Raw genomic sequence first — 13,393 nt, 5'->3', positions numbered from 1 at the left:
TTTGAACTCATTAACAATTCTGTGAAGTGTAAATATTGTTAGCCACATTTTATAAGATGCTCAAAAAGGTTAATAACCAGAGTTGTTACATTGCCTAGGGTCACAGAGATAGTAAATGACTGGTAGCATCATGATTTAAACCCAGGACTTCACCCCACAATATCCTGCTGTGACATGTCAATATATTCACTCCTTACGTTCATATGGATTTAACCTTTTCAACATATTATTACCTTAGGAACTTTGATCTTATTTTTAAAAGGCTGCCTAATGTATTATTGAGAAAAAAAGATTTTTGGTGTGATAAAGCAGGGTCGTTCTTGAGTCTTTTTTTGGTTTTGCCTTATCATTAACATACAATCATCCAAACATTCCTTTCATTGTAATATATTTGTAATGACAGGGTTTACCAAGATGTTTGGGATTCTCAGAGATCTAAAATGAATATAAATGTTTTTAATCCCATATCTACCATCAATGATGCTAACACCATCATAGAAATTTTTTTTTAATTTGCCATGAACATTTGGACTTTTGAATTTTACTTCACAGCAGTATTTATTATGTTACTTTAAATTTTGTAGACAAGAGAAGAAAGGAAAATGGAAGCAATTCTGCAAGCTTTTGCCAGACTTGAAAAAAGAGAGAAAAGAAGAGAACAAGCTTTGGAAAGGATCAGCACTGCCAAAACTGAAGTTAAAACTGAATGTAAAGATGCACAGATTGTCACTGATGCTGAAGTTATTCAGGTATTATTATTCAGGTCTAGTTTTATTTTCACACTTCACCACTTTCCAATAAAATCTCCACAATTTATCTATAAAGAATTTTTGATGTGATACTAGCTTTTCATTTTCAATAGCATTTTTCAAATCCTATGAGAATTTAAGACTTCAGCTGTGAGACTCCACTTGCTTTGTTTTGGAGAGTAAGAAAATTTTTAATTATGTCAATTTAATATATATCAGAATTCATAAAGACATTTGGGGCAGTTAGCTTCTGAAGCAGATTGATGCCATCAGATTTCAACTACTGAGTTACATAAACATCGTATTAAAAGTTCCATTCTCTTTTGAATTAGGAACAAGCAAAAGAAGAAACTGCTAGCAAGCCAACTCCTGCCAAAGTAAATAGAACTAAACAGAGAAAAAGTTTTTCTCGGAGTAGGACCCACATCGGACAGCAGCGTCGGAGACACAGAACTGTCAGCATGTGTTCAGATATCCAACCGTCTTCTCCTGATGTAGAAGTTACTTCACAACAAAATGATACTGAAAATACTGTACTTGCAATAGAACCAGAAAGTGAAACTGCACTAGCAGAAATAATTACTGAAACTGAAGTTCCAGCACTTAATAAATGTCCAACAAAGTATCCCAAAACAAAAAAGGTATGATTCTTAATGAATGTCAGAACTGTTTTTTAACAAATGTCTTATGATGTTAAATATATTCATGTTTTAGGAATTCAGTCTATAACATCTCATAAGGAAGAGTGATAGAGTCGTGGTTTTTATACTAGCAAAGTTTTAAACTAAGAGTGAGAATTGCAAAACTGTAAAATCAGTTAATAGAAATGTTTGCATCATTAAAATATCCAGTATATCAAGGCTTCCTTGTAGTATTGCAATTCTGATTTCTAATGATTTAATTTTGCCTACTTTATGTACTAAACTACACTTCTCAGAAACAACTAGTTTGAGATGTGTTATCCTTTCTTTATTCTTTGTAGTTTTTATAAATTTCATGGTAAAGGTAGATTACAAGAATTAAATGTGAAGAAACTGTTGATTTCCATAGAATGTAGTAGGATGTGAAAATTTATAAGGGTAGTTTCATTTTAATTTTATTTACAACGTTGTGTTAGTTTCATGTGTACAGCAAAGTGATTCAGTTATACACATGCATACATGCATTCTTTTTTAGATTGTTTTCTCATAGCTTATCACAGAATATTGAGTTCCCTGTGCTATACAGTAGTAGGTCCTTGTTGGTTATCTTATTATATATAGTAGTGTGTATGTGTTCATCCCAAGCTTCTGATTTATCCCCCCCACCCCGTTTCCCCTTAAGTCTGATTCTGTTTTGTAAATAAGTTCATTTGTTTCTTTTTTAAAAAAATTAGATTCCACGAGTGCTATCATGATATTTGTCTTTCTCTGACTTACTTCACTTAGTATGATCATCTCTAGGTCCTGCTGCAGTGAACTCTGGGGTGCATGTATCCTTTCAGATTACGGTTTTCTCTGGATATATGCCCAGGAGTGGGATTACCAGATTATATGGTAGCTCTATTTTTAGTTTTTTAAGGAACCTCCATACTGTCTGTACCAGTTTACATTCCCACCAACAGTGTAGGAGGATTTCAGGAAGGGTAGTTTTAGGTCAATTTATTAATAAAAATCTGTCACAAACTACTGTCAGATTTAATGAAGCAATTGTGGTAAACAATCACTGAGATAAACCAACCTGAGCTTTACAGGAAGGCCAGAAATACAGAACACCCTTATGAAGCTTTGTTTTTCTCCCATTTTGAGTACAGCAGATTGGAGCAGATACCAAAGTGCAACCCTTAGGCTCTCTGGGCAGTGGGGTAGATCATAAATGGATCCTTCTCACACCCTTCTACAACAAAATACTTTGAAACCCACTTTATCTGGTCTTTGTTCTTACCAAATTCAGTATAGTTTGTAGGTACTGTGAAACCATGAGAAGTATACTTCGTAAATATCTAGGAGGAACCTGGGAGTATGCTTCAGTGGCGAGTCAGAGGATTAGACAGAGACGATCTAAACACTGCTCTGATTTGAAGTCTGTGCTCACCTTTGCACCTTGGATCCTGAACAAGCAAGCCAGCACTTGATTTTTTGACAATGAGTAGTTACTTTTGCCCACTTTGGGAGGACAAAAAGTAGCTGCAGATTTTCTCCATAATTTGGATTAGTGAGAAAGAAAAAAGATTCATGTTTAAAAGAAAAGCTACTTTTGGGAATTCCCTGGTGGTCAGTGGTTAAGACTCTGCACTCTCACTGCTGAGGGCCCAGTGGGTTCAATCCCTGGTCTGGGACCCAACATTCCACAAGCTGCACAGTGCAGGAAAACAAAAAAAAAGGCTGCTTTCTTGATTGCAAATATGACACAGTCCCTGCCCTTTAATTATTAAATGACTAAACTACTGTGGCACTATAGATTTAATTCCCCGGTCTTGAGATATAGGTTCCCATATCCTGATTCTCTCTAAAAAAAAAAAAAACCTTTTTCCCACAGGTTTTGCGTGTGATATATACTGTTATTTTAAACAACATTACTGTTTGACAGAGTACCAAATTATCGTGATTTCCTATAATGTAAAGGCCTTCTTCAGTTTCATACATGGCACTTATTCTGTGCCAGATACTCTATGAAGAGCTTTGGTTATTTAACTCTTGTAATCCTTACAATAACCCTATTTGTAGAGCTAGTTTCTCTCATGACCCTTCTTTTATAGATCTGGATTGAGATGTAGAAAAGTTATGTAACTTGCTTGAGGTAACGGTAAGTGGCAAAGCCAGGATTCACACCAGGGCAGTCTGTTGCAGACTCCCAAGTGCTTTAGCCCCACTGTTGCTTGTCCTAGAAAGGAAGTTTACATACATTGAAAAAAGGAAGGAAAGAAAAGATGCCAAAATGCTTATAGTGATTATCTCTAGAAGACAGGATGTGGGTAGACTGTTTTTTTAATGTATGTATTTCTGTATGTGTATTGTGAGAATGTATGTGTAAATACATATACACTAGTTTTTCTACATATTCTACAAATTACGTTTATAATAAAAATTAAAGGAGTATAATTTGATAGCTAGATAGAAAAGATATAAGTGCCCACACAGCAAGGAAAATGTGCTTGAGCTGAGAAATGTAATCCTTATTTCCATGCCCATTACATCTGAACTTTACTAAATAACTCGTTCTTAAAAAAAGAAAAAGTTGAGTAATCATTATACTTTAGGATCAGGTATATTCATACAGCCAGTAAAGACTAAACTATGTACATTGTAGATGCAAAAAAATAAACAGAACTAAGAAAGGGATTATGTGAATTTTCAAAGCATGGGAACTTAGAGATTTCAACCCCCTTAAATCATTAGTGATTGTCAATGCCGACAGCTTTAAAAAAATATATATGTGTATATGCACTGGCCTCATCTGGAGATTCTGATGAGCAGCCAGAGTAGAAAACCACTGCCTAGGGCTTCCCTGGTGGCGCAGTGGTTGCGAGTCCGCCTGCCGATGCACAGGACACGGGTTTGTGCCCCGGTCCGGGAAGATCCCACATGCCGCAGGGCGGCTGGGCCTGTGAGCCATGGCCGCTGAGCCTGCGCGTCCCGCAACAGGAAAGGCCGCAGCAGTGAGAGGCCCGCGTACCGCAAAAAAACAAACAGCAACAACAAAAAAAACACTGCCTAAAGTGTGACAAACTAAACATTTTACCCATAATATAGAAGCAGTTTAGTGTGTTTTTAAGATAGTACTGAGGTCTCCTAGATTTTTACTATTTTATAAAAATATCATGTGTTCCTACAAAGTATAATTGTGTAAAAAAATTTAGTAATAAGTGTAGATAACCAAGGAAATGCAGAATGACTTATACTGACTTTTTAGACATCATATATGAAGGATTTAAATTAATCTCTCATTTTAGATATGTCAGTTACAAATTTGGTATTAGAATATTCTATAGGAGAATCTGTATAATTACATATATAGTGATCCAGATTTTCCTTCTCTCTAGCACTTGGTCAATGAATGGTTAAGTGAGAAGAATGAGAAGACGGGAAAACCTTCAGACACCCTTTCAGAAAAGCCTCTGCGCATAACTACAGATCCTGAAGTGTTAGCTACACAGCTCAATTCTTTACCGGGTCTCACTTATAGTCCGCATGTATACTCTACCCCTAAGCACTACATTAGATTCACTTCACCATTCCTTTCAGAAAAAAGGAGAAGAAAAGAACCTCCTGAAAACATTTCTGGCTCATGCAAGAAGGTAAACTTTTCTTTGGATATGAAACTCTAGTACGAGCCAAAAGCCATTCTCATTCCTTACTCTGCCAGTCCTGGTAGTGAAATGCTTTTGGAATTGGCTGTATATTTATAGGATAGGTAAACAGCTACAAACTGATTTCTCTTCATTTATTGTTCTGTGTATTTCAGCGGTGGTTGAAACAAGCTCTGGAAGAAGAAAACTCAGCAATTTTACACAGATTTAATTCACCCTGTCAAGAAAGATCCAGAAGTCCTACAGTCAATGGTGAAAATAGAAGTCCACTACTATTAAATGATAGCTGTTCTCTTCCAGGTAGAATTTCTTTTCAGTGTTGTTCTAGCACTGAGACTGTGGCAGGATATATATAGCATATATATATTCTAATTATTATGTACCTTTCAAAAGAAGCACATTGTTACATATATTTTCTCTTTTCTGTCCTCCAAAGTTTTAGACGAAGGTAGACATGAAAACCTTAATTTGCAAGTACCATGTACAATATGTTGGGGCTTATGGTTGAATTTTGGGCCTAGCTGGCCAGCTGTTTTTCAACAAGATTCAAAAGGACTCTTAGAAATCAGTTAAATGAACAGCTGTACTTGCAAGATTTCTTAGAGCCCCCCAGGCCTGTAAGCCTTCTGGCAAGATAATATGCTTGCTAACAGTGAAAATGACTAAGTTGGGGGGTGGGGGTGGGGGAGAGATTGCTTCCTGTTATCTTTAAAAACTGTGAAATTTAGTTTAGGGGTGACAATCATCATAATTACGATTGCTGATGTTTTTTGATCTTTCCCAGAATATATTACAGATTATAGCAAATAGCAGCAGTATAATTTCTTAACTTATTTCACCAACAGATTTAACTACACCACTAAAAAAACGAAGACTCTATCAGTTACTAGATTCTGCTTACTCAGAAACCTCCACACCTACTCCTTCACCATATGCTACCCCAACTCACACAGATATTACTCCTACGGATCCATCATTTGCCACTCCTCCACGGGCAAAGTCAGACGACGAAGCTTGTAGAAATGGTTATAAGCCCATTTATTCACCAGTTACCCCAGTAACTCCGGGCACACCGGGAAATACCATGCACTTTGAGGTGAGAAAAAACAGAAACAAAAACCCATGGGGATGGGGCTTCTTTAATAGCTGTTTTTTTCTCCCTTTAATAATTAGTGTGCTGAGAGCAGGAAAAAAAAGTTCTTAAGAATCTAAGAGCGAAAATTTGGAACATGCATTTGTGAATTTAAACTTTATTTTTTTATTAAAATGCACATAACTTTCATTTCATCTGATTGATATACAAAAAGTCAGACTAAATGACTGTGTATCAAAGTGACCTTGAAGCAAAATATAAGGGGAATGGAAATAAAAAAGTCTAAAACCAAAGTCTGTGTAGTAGTTGCTCATTTTAAGTTCTCATTTCTATAAATATCATGGGTTTGTTAACATATTTTAATTTTCAATTATGATTATTTCTTTTATGTAGAATATTTCTTCCCCAGAAAGTTCTCCAGAAATTAAGAGACGCACTTACAGTCAAGAGGTAAGGAGATACTAAAAAAGGTTTTTTAAATCGGTGACTTTTCCCTAGTATCATTATAAATTGTTGGTAGATTTAATGTAACTAGCTTCCAAATGTGGTTATTGGTGTAATTTTTTTTTTTTTTTTAATTCTGTAAACAGGGCTTTGACAGATCTTCAACCATGTTAACATTGGGGCCTTTTAGAAATTCTAATTTAACTGAACTCGGTCTGCAAGAAATAAAGACTATTGGTTATACCAGCCCTAGGAGTAGGACTGAAGTCAGTAGGCAGTGCCCTGGAGAAAAGGAATCTGTGTCAGACCTTCAACTGGGACTCGATACAGTTGAGCAAGCTGCCTTACATAAAACCATGGAAACACCTGCACATGACAGGACTGAGTCTAACAGCCAACTGGAATCTGCTCACTCTGGACGGGGCCCAATATATTCTTCCTGGGTAAAGAGTCCTGACAGAACAGGAGTTAACTTCTCAGTAAACTCCAACTTGAGGGACCTGACACCCTCACATCAGTTGGAGGTTGGAGGAGGCTTCCGAATAAGTGAGTCAAAGTGCCTGATGCAGGATGATACTAGAGGCATGTTTATGGAAACACCTGTGTTTTGTACTTCAGAAGATGGGCTTGTATCTGGTTTTGGACGGACTATTAATGACAATTTGATCGACGGAAGTTGCACACCCCAGAATCCACCACAAAAGAAAAAGGTTACAAATTTAACGATTTATAGTCCTTTTAATAGTGTTTTTTTCATACTACTTCTGAGGGTAATTAGTAGTTATAATATGTACTGTGTAAGGCATTCATACTTTATTCATATTGAATTATTGATACGTACATTTTTAAACCTTTTGTAAATGCTCAGTGAATTAGATTATGTTTGCAGAGAGCTAGTGGTAACGGAAAATTCCTATAAGGAGCATGATTTCAGAGATCGAAACCTCAAGGTGATTTATTTCACTGAAGGAGTAACTTTTAAAGATAACCACTTCCCAACCAAATAAACAGAATTGAATAATATTTGTGTTCTTATTACCCTTATTTTACATAGAACAGGCAGCCAATATAGAAGAAATGCCTCTTTCCTCATCCTTAATACCTACAGTATTTAGGCCATGGATATAAAAGTATTTATTATATAAATAATAAGTTCCCTGATTTACCACCATTATTTGGTTGGCAGACATACTGAGACAATTAGAATGCCTTATTTCAGATCAGTGGGAGAAACTACAACACGTATTTTATTTGTTAATAGGCTTATTGCTTTGCAAGTCGAAAGAATTTTAGTGATGTGTGCTTTTAATTTTTATAACAGAGTCCAGTTGGCAACTTTGTGGGAAGCAATATAGTATAGTGGAAAGAGCACGGGCTTTCAAGTAAGACCTAGGTTCGAATCCCGGCTCCAACACTCACCAGCTGTGTGACCTTGAGTGAGTGAGTTACTCAATTTCCTCATCTGTAAAATGGGGATGATAATATACCTATTTCATAGGGTTGTTGTGAGGATTAAATGAGATAATGTATGTAAATCATCTAAATACAATGCCTGGCATATAGTAGGCATTTGATAATTGTTAATTATTATTGTTTGTTCAGAATCAAATTCATATAATTTTCTTAATGTAAATATAGTAATTCTCTTTAGAAAAAAAAAGAATAGATTGACACTGACATATAAAAACAAGGATAAAGATTTGATTTTCCTTATCTTTCTTGCTTAAGGTTTCTCTATTAGAATACCGGAAAAGACAACGTGAAGCTAGGAAAAGTGGCTCTAAGGCAGAACACTTTCCACTGGTTAACGTATCACCTCACACAAGTGGAAACTTGAGCAGCAACAATGCTGATGGGTGTGCCAACGGGAATGAAAATGGGGAGCAGATAGAAAGCACTGCTAGCCTACCTTTACCAACACCAGCTACAGTTTATAATGCTACTTTGGAAGAAACCAGCAATAACTGTCCTGTTAAGGAAGCTTCTGCCAGTGAAAAGAATGAACCAGAAGTCCAATGGTAAGCTGCCTGTTGGGGAAAAAAAAAAAAACCTAACTTAACTGGTAACTTTAGAACTACAAGTAATACACCTTATAATGACAGTAGTCTTTGTTATTTTATCATCCAGTCACATAGCTGATTCTGAACGGAGCTTATCTATTTGTAAAGAGTGGTAGTGTGCTGTTCTGAAAAACAAAGTTTTTGTTAATCTGCCTTCCTGCTTGTTGTTCTCCTAAAGCAGAGGAGGTTTGTGATCATAATTTTGACAGATCCTTTTTGCTGATAAGCCAGTTAAGTATTTCCCTGCATCATTAAAGGTCCATTATATCTACTCCTTGATAATTTTCACACAAATATTCCTCTCCAAAGAACCTTTATCCTAGTCAACATCTGGCAGTTTCTTTGTCACCCTTACCAGTTGCCTTGAGAGTACAGCCATGTTTAGTGTTTCTTCGATAGGAATAGAAGAAGCTGGATACAGAAGGGTCCTGCAAAGGGCAGGAGGCCACATTCACTTTGCTCCATGGTCCTCTTACCTCTGAGCTTCCTGCTAGCCTTATAATCCAGACCCAAGGTAATTTGTCAGGGGTATATGTGGTCCTGGAAACCGGAAGTGACGTTCTGAATGTTGTTTTGCTACCCCCTTCAACCACCCCCTCCTTTTCACCAAGAAATTGCTTAAGACAAAGGAATGGCGTCTGCTTGAGTTCTTCAAATAAATGAGGATAAAAGTCTCAGTTTTGGGGGGTGTTGTGGGCTGGGGTGGGGAGCTGTTTTCAAAGCTTTTTCCCCAACGAGCAAGAGCCTTTATCTGAGAGGCTGTGTTGGCCATCAGGGGACACGCACTGATCTAGCCGGCAGCAGCTTCTGAACTGATGTTATGACTTGATTTTAAAGGACCGCCTCAACTTCAGTGGAGCAAGTGCGAGAGAGGAGTTATCAGAGAGCTTTACTACTCAGTGATCACCGAAAAGATAAAGATAGTGGTAAGTGAGCTTGTTGCTTTGCCGAAAAGTGGAGTCAGCTAATCACTCTGCACCCCCGTTCTGTGCTTCTAATGTTCTCTTTGGGTCTGCTTCTGCTTCATCTCTAGGGGGAGAGTCACCATGTGTCCCATGTTCACCGATTCATGTTCCGTCTTCACCTTCATCTCATTCAAATCACATTCCCCAGTTGCAACCCAAGGGCCCAGTCCCTTCTTTCAGTGAACTTATAGAAGGTCAGTAAGCAGATGACCTATCATGGTGGTTGTTTTAAATACCTTTTCAGAAAGGAGAGAGAGAGAGCCTTTATTTATAAGACGTTGGTTTGAATAGTAGAATGTACGTCCGAGTGTTTGTTAGTAAAAAAAAAAAAAAAAGCAGTATTTATCGTGCAGTTTTACATTTTCTATGGTTCCTTACGCTTTACAGATCCTGATCCTGAAAATCCAGAACCCACGACTACAAGTGAATGTGCGTCCCCAGATCCTTCCCAAAATACTTGTAAAAGCCCTTCAAAAATGAGCAAGGTAATAACATTGACCTTTGAACGTGGCCCTTCAGAAAAGTGGGTGGTAATGTGCACATGGAGGTTTTCCTGCTGTACCAAGCATCAGTTTCTGATTTCTGGACACTTCTCCTGTTCAAGTTCCCATGTGCTGAACGTACTTCAGCAGCTTACACCTGCTCCAAGAGTTCCTTCCACCCCTTCCTTATCCTAGTGTCTAGGAAATTCATAGTCTTTTCATAAAATATTTGACCGGCCAGCCTGTTAATTCTCTAAAAACAAACGGTCAGGTGACATTCTTAATTTAAAAGAAATGCTGCCTCTATCCTGGATCATCAAGACATGATCCAGTGGGGCAGTATCTTTGGAAACGTAACGATGAGGAAATCTGAGATTGATTTTTTCTTTCTGCTTAAAGAAAGAACATCATTATATATTCAAGTAGTCTTATCCTTGGATTACCTGAACTTGAACAATGGAAAAGGTATTACAAGTGAAAACAGTTGGGGGGGAGGAGCAGGTTTATCTACCCAAGCAAATTTATCCTTAGGTGGAGTATAGAAATTTCAATTATGGAATTGAAACTTGCCTGCAGTGTTTAAGTGTGGTTCTTTCAGAATAGGAGTCAAAGACAGGTTTCACTGCTCAGGGGAAAAAAGGCAGATTAATTTCCTTAACTTGTCTTCAATAAAATTTCAGGGAATTCAGTTGAAGCTTATTATCAGAACTTGCTCAACTACTTAAAAAAACTGGCGTTTTAACATCCCAAGCCTCTGTAGTTGTCCTCCTCTCAGACCTCTTATTCCCTGCCCCCGTTCCAATTAATATTTAGCTAACATTAAATACCAGTAATAACAAACCTCAGTGTACATAAAATGTTTCTAAAGTTTATATAAATTTGTTTTCTTCTCACAGCCTGGTTCACCGGGACCTGTAATTCCTGCCCAGCCACATGGGAAAATACTCACAAAACCAGATTCCCATTGGGAGGGAGCAGTTACTGTGTCAGAAGCGGAGAACGGTGTCCACCTGAAAACAGAACTCCATCAAAAACAGCTGTCAAGTAACACCCAAGCACTTTCGAAGAATCCTCCTCCACAGCCACTTGTTCGCGGCGCACCTGAGCAACTTGCACAGAAGCTGCCGTCCGCGCCCGTGAAGTTGCACTGTCCTCCATCACCTCACGGAGAAAATCCTCCAAAGTCGTCGACGCCTCACACGCCTGTACAACACGGTTATCTTTCACCAAAGCCTCCTTCACAGCAGTTAGGCTCTCCCTACAGGCCTCACCACTCACAGTCACCTCAAGTTGGAACACCTCAGCGAGAGCCTCAAAGGAATTTTTACCCAGCAGCACAGAACCTTCAAGCCAGTACGCAGCAGGCCCCTTCTGGAGCGCTGTTCACGCAGACGCCCTCAGGACAGCCCCCGGCAGCGCTCAGTCAGCAGTTTACCCAGTCGAGCCTGGGCGGCGCGGCCCCACCACCCCCGCCCCCCCCGCCCCCCCCCTCGTCCTCTTACTATCAAAACCAGCAGCCCTCCGCAAACTTTCAGAGCTATAATCAGCTGAAAGGCAGTCTTTCCCAACAAACTGTGTTTACATCAGGACCAAATCAAGCTCTTCCCGGCACCACGGGCCAGCAAGCCGTTCCGGGACATCACGTGACTCCAGGGCACTTTCTGCCTTCGCAGACCCCTCCCGTTCACCACCAGACCTCCGCCGCCGTAGTCCCACCCCCTCCTCCCCCACCTCCCGCTCCAGGACCACACCTCGCCCAGCCACAGCCACACTCCGTAGCACACGGCGTGGGGCCTGTCCACGCTGTCGCCCCTGGGTCCCACGTTCACTCTCAAACGGCTGGACACCGTCTGCCACCCCCACCTCCCCCTCCCGCCCCGCATCACCATCCACCGCCCCACCCCTCCACGGGACTCCCAGGTCTGCAAGCACAACACCAGCACGTGGTGAGCTCCGCCCCTCCACCACCCCCTCCTCCGCCGCCTTCCGGTGTTCTGGCTTCCGGACATCATACCCCATCGGCTCCGGCCTTACACCACCCACCTCATCAAGGACCTCCACTTTTTCCTTCAAGTGCTCATCCAGCTGTACCACCGTACCCCTCACAAGCTACTACACATCACACCACTCTGGGACCGGGACCCCAACACCAGCCTTCTGGAACAGGGCCACATTGTCCTTTACCAGTCGCAGGTCCTCATCTCCAGCCCCAAGGACCAAACAGTATTCCCACACCTACCGCTTCAGGGTTCTGTCCTCATCCTGGCTCTGTGGCCCTGCCACATGGGGTTCAAGGACCTCAGCAGGCATCTCCAGTGCCTGGACAGATTCCAATTCACAGAGCACAGGTGCCACCAACATTTCAGAACAATTACCATGGTTCAGGGTGGCATTAAAATGGACTCCAAAAACTTTTTAAAATGTTCTGTAAGATAAACTGTACATTTCATATGTACCTGTTAAGGTACTTTTTAAAGCTTGTACATGAAACTTTGTATAAAAAACAAAACAAAAAAACACCAGTGCTCTCTCATTGTATTTCTCCCATTTTTGCTTTTTAAAAAAATCCCTTAAAAAATGTGCTGTTTAGCCAGTGTAGGTATCTTTTATTTTGTAAGTGAACATTCCAGCTGTTTTTCTGGCAGTAGAGTTGATGCTACATGATCTTTAAATTTTATTGTTGGAATTAAATTCATTTAGTGAATGTTTTCTATATTATTATGTTATACATATGCATTAAATACACGGCTAAGTAATGGCAGTACGAGGATTTTCTTTCTATCAATCAGCAGTTCTGTGAGTGCATCTTATGTATAAAAAAATGCAATACAGATTTTTAGTTTGGTGTGAAGATGGCTCATTTTGTTTTATCGGTTATTTGCAAGCAAAATGTAATTTAATGTACAGATGATTTTTAATGTCTCCTGAAAAACTGTAAATACTGCATTTCTTTTGCGTATATAATCGCTTACAGCTTTTCTCATTTGACATATAGCACTGTACATACGACATGTCTTTGCAAAACTGTGTGATCTTTGTGAAAGTAGTACAGTATATGGCCTTTAATTCCTCTATTTTAAATATACTGTCACATTGAAGCACTGGTTGGGCATTTTAATTCATGTTAATAAACCACAATTATGTCAGTTTTACCAAATTGTCCTGTACCACTTCTGAGATTGGGGTCTGTTTATGCAAGTGTTTTTACAGAAGTTACCTTTTCCAGATAGAGTTTGTAAGGAGCCTTCCATTTTCTTTCGCAACTACTACCTCAGCTGGACGGGACTGCAGCAAGATCAGGAGGCGGTAAAG

General features: G+C 39.3%; 1 protein-coding gene across 1 annotated transcript in view; it reads left to right on the top strand.

Annotated features, from left to right (window-relative positions):
* KMT2E (lysine methyltransferase 2E (inactive)) overlaps nt 1-12,477 on the top strand; it is a 70,458-nt gene extending 57,981 nt beyond the window's left edge. The window contains exons 14-25 of the mRNA XM_065883745.1: nt 585-749; nt 1,082-1,390; nt 4,771-5,025; nt 5,193-5,337; nt 5,883-6,133; nt 6,524-6,580; nt 6,721-7,284; nt 8,303-8,592; nt 9,472-9,560; nt 9,668-9,793; nt 9,987-10,084; nt 10,978-12,477. Of these exons, the coding sequence (XP_065739817.1) occupies nt 585-749; nt 1,082-1,390; nt 4,771-5,025; nt 5,193-5,337; nt 5,883-6,133; nt 6,524-6,580; nt 6,721-7,284; nt 8,303-8,592; nt 9,472-9,560; nt 9,668-9,793; nt 9,987-10,084; nt 10,978-12,477 (3,849 nt within the window). The remainder of the gene's footprint in view (nt 1-584; nt 750-1,081; nt 1,391-4,770; nt 5,026-5,192; nt 5,338-5,882; nt 6,134-6,523; nt 6,581-6,720; nt 7,285-8,302; nt 8,593-9,471; nt 9,561-9,667; nt 9,794-9,986; nt 10,085-10,977) is intronic.
* Nucleotides 12,478-13,393: the final 916 nt, after the last annotated feature.

This window comes from Phocoena phocoena, chromosome 9 (assembly GCF_963924675.1).
Source record: "Phocoena phocoena chromosome 9, mPhoPho1.1, whole genome shotgun sequence".
Lineage (NCBI taxonomy): Eukaryota > Metazoa > Chordata > Mammalia > Artiodactyla > Phocoenidae > Phocoena > Phocoena phocoena.
This window is presented reverse-complemented; position numbering and strand designations above follow the sequence as displayed.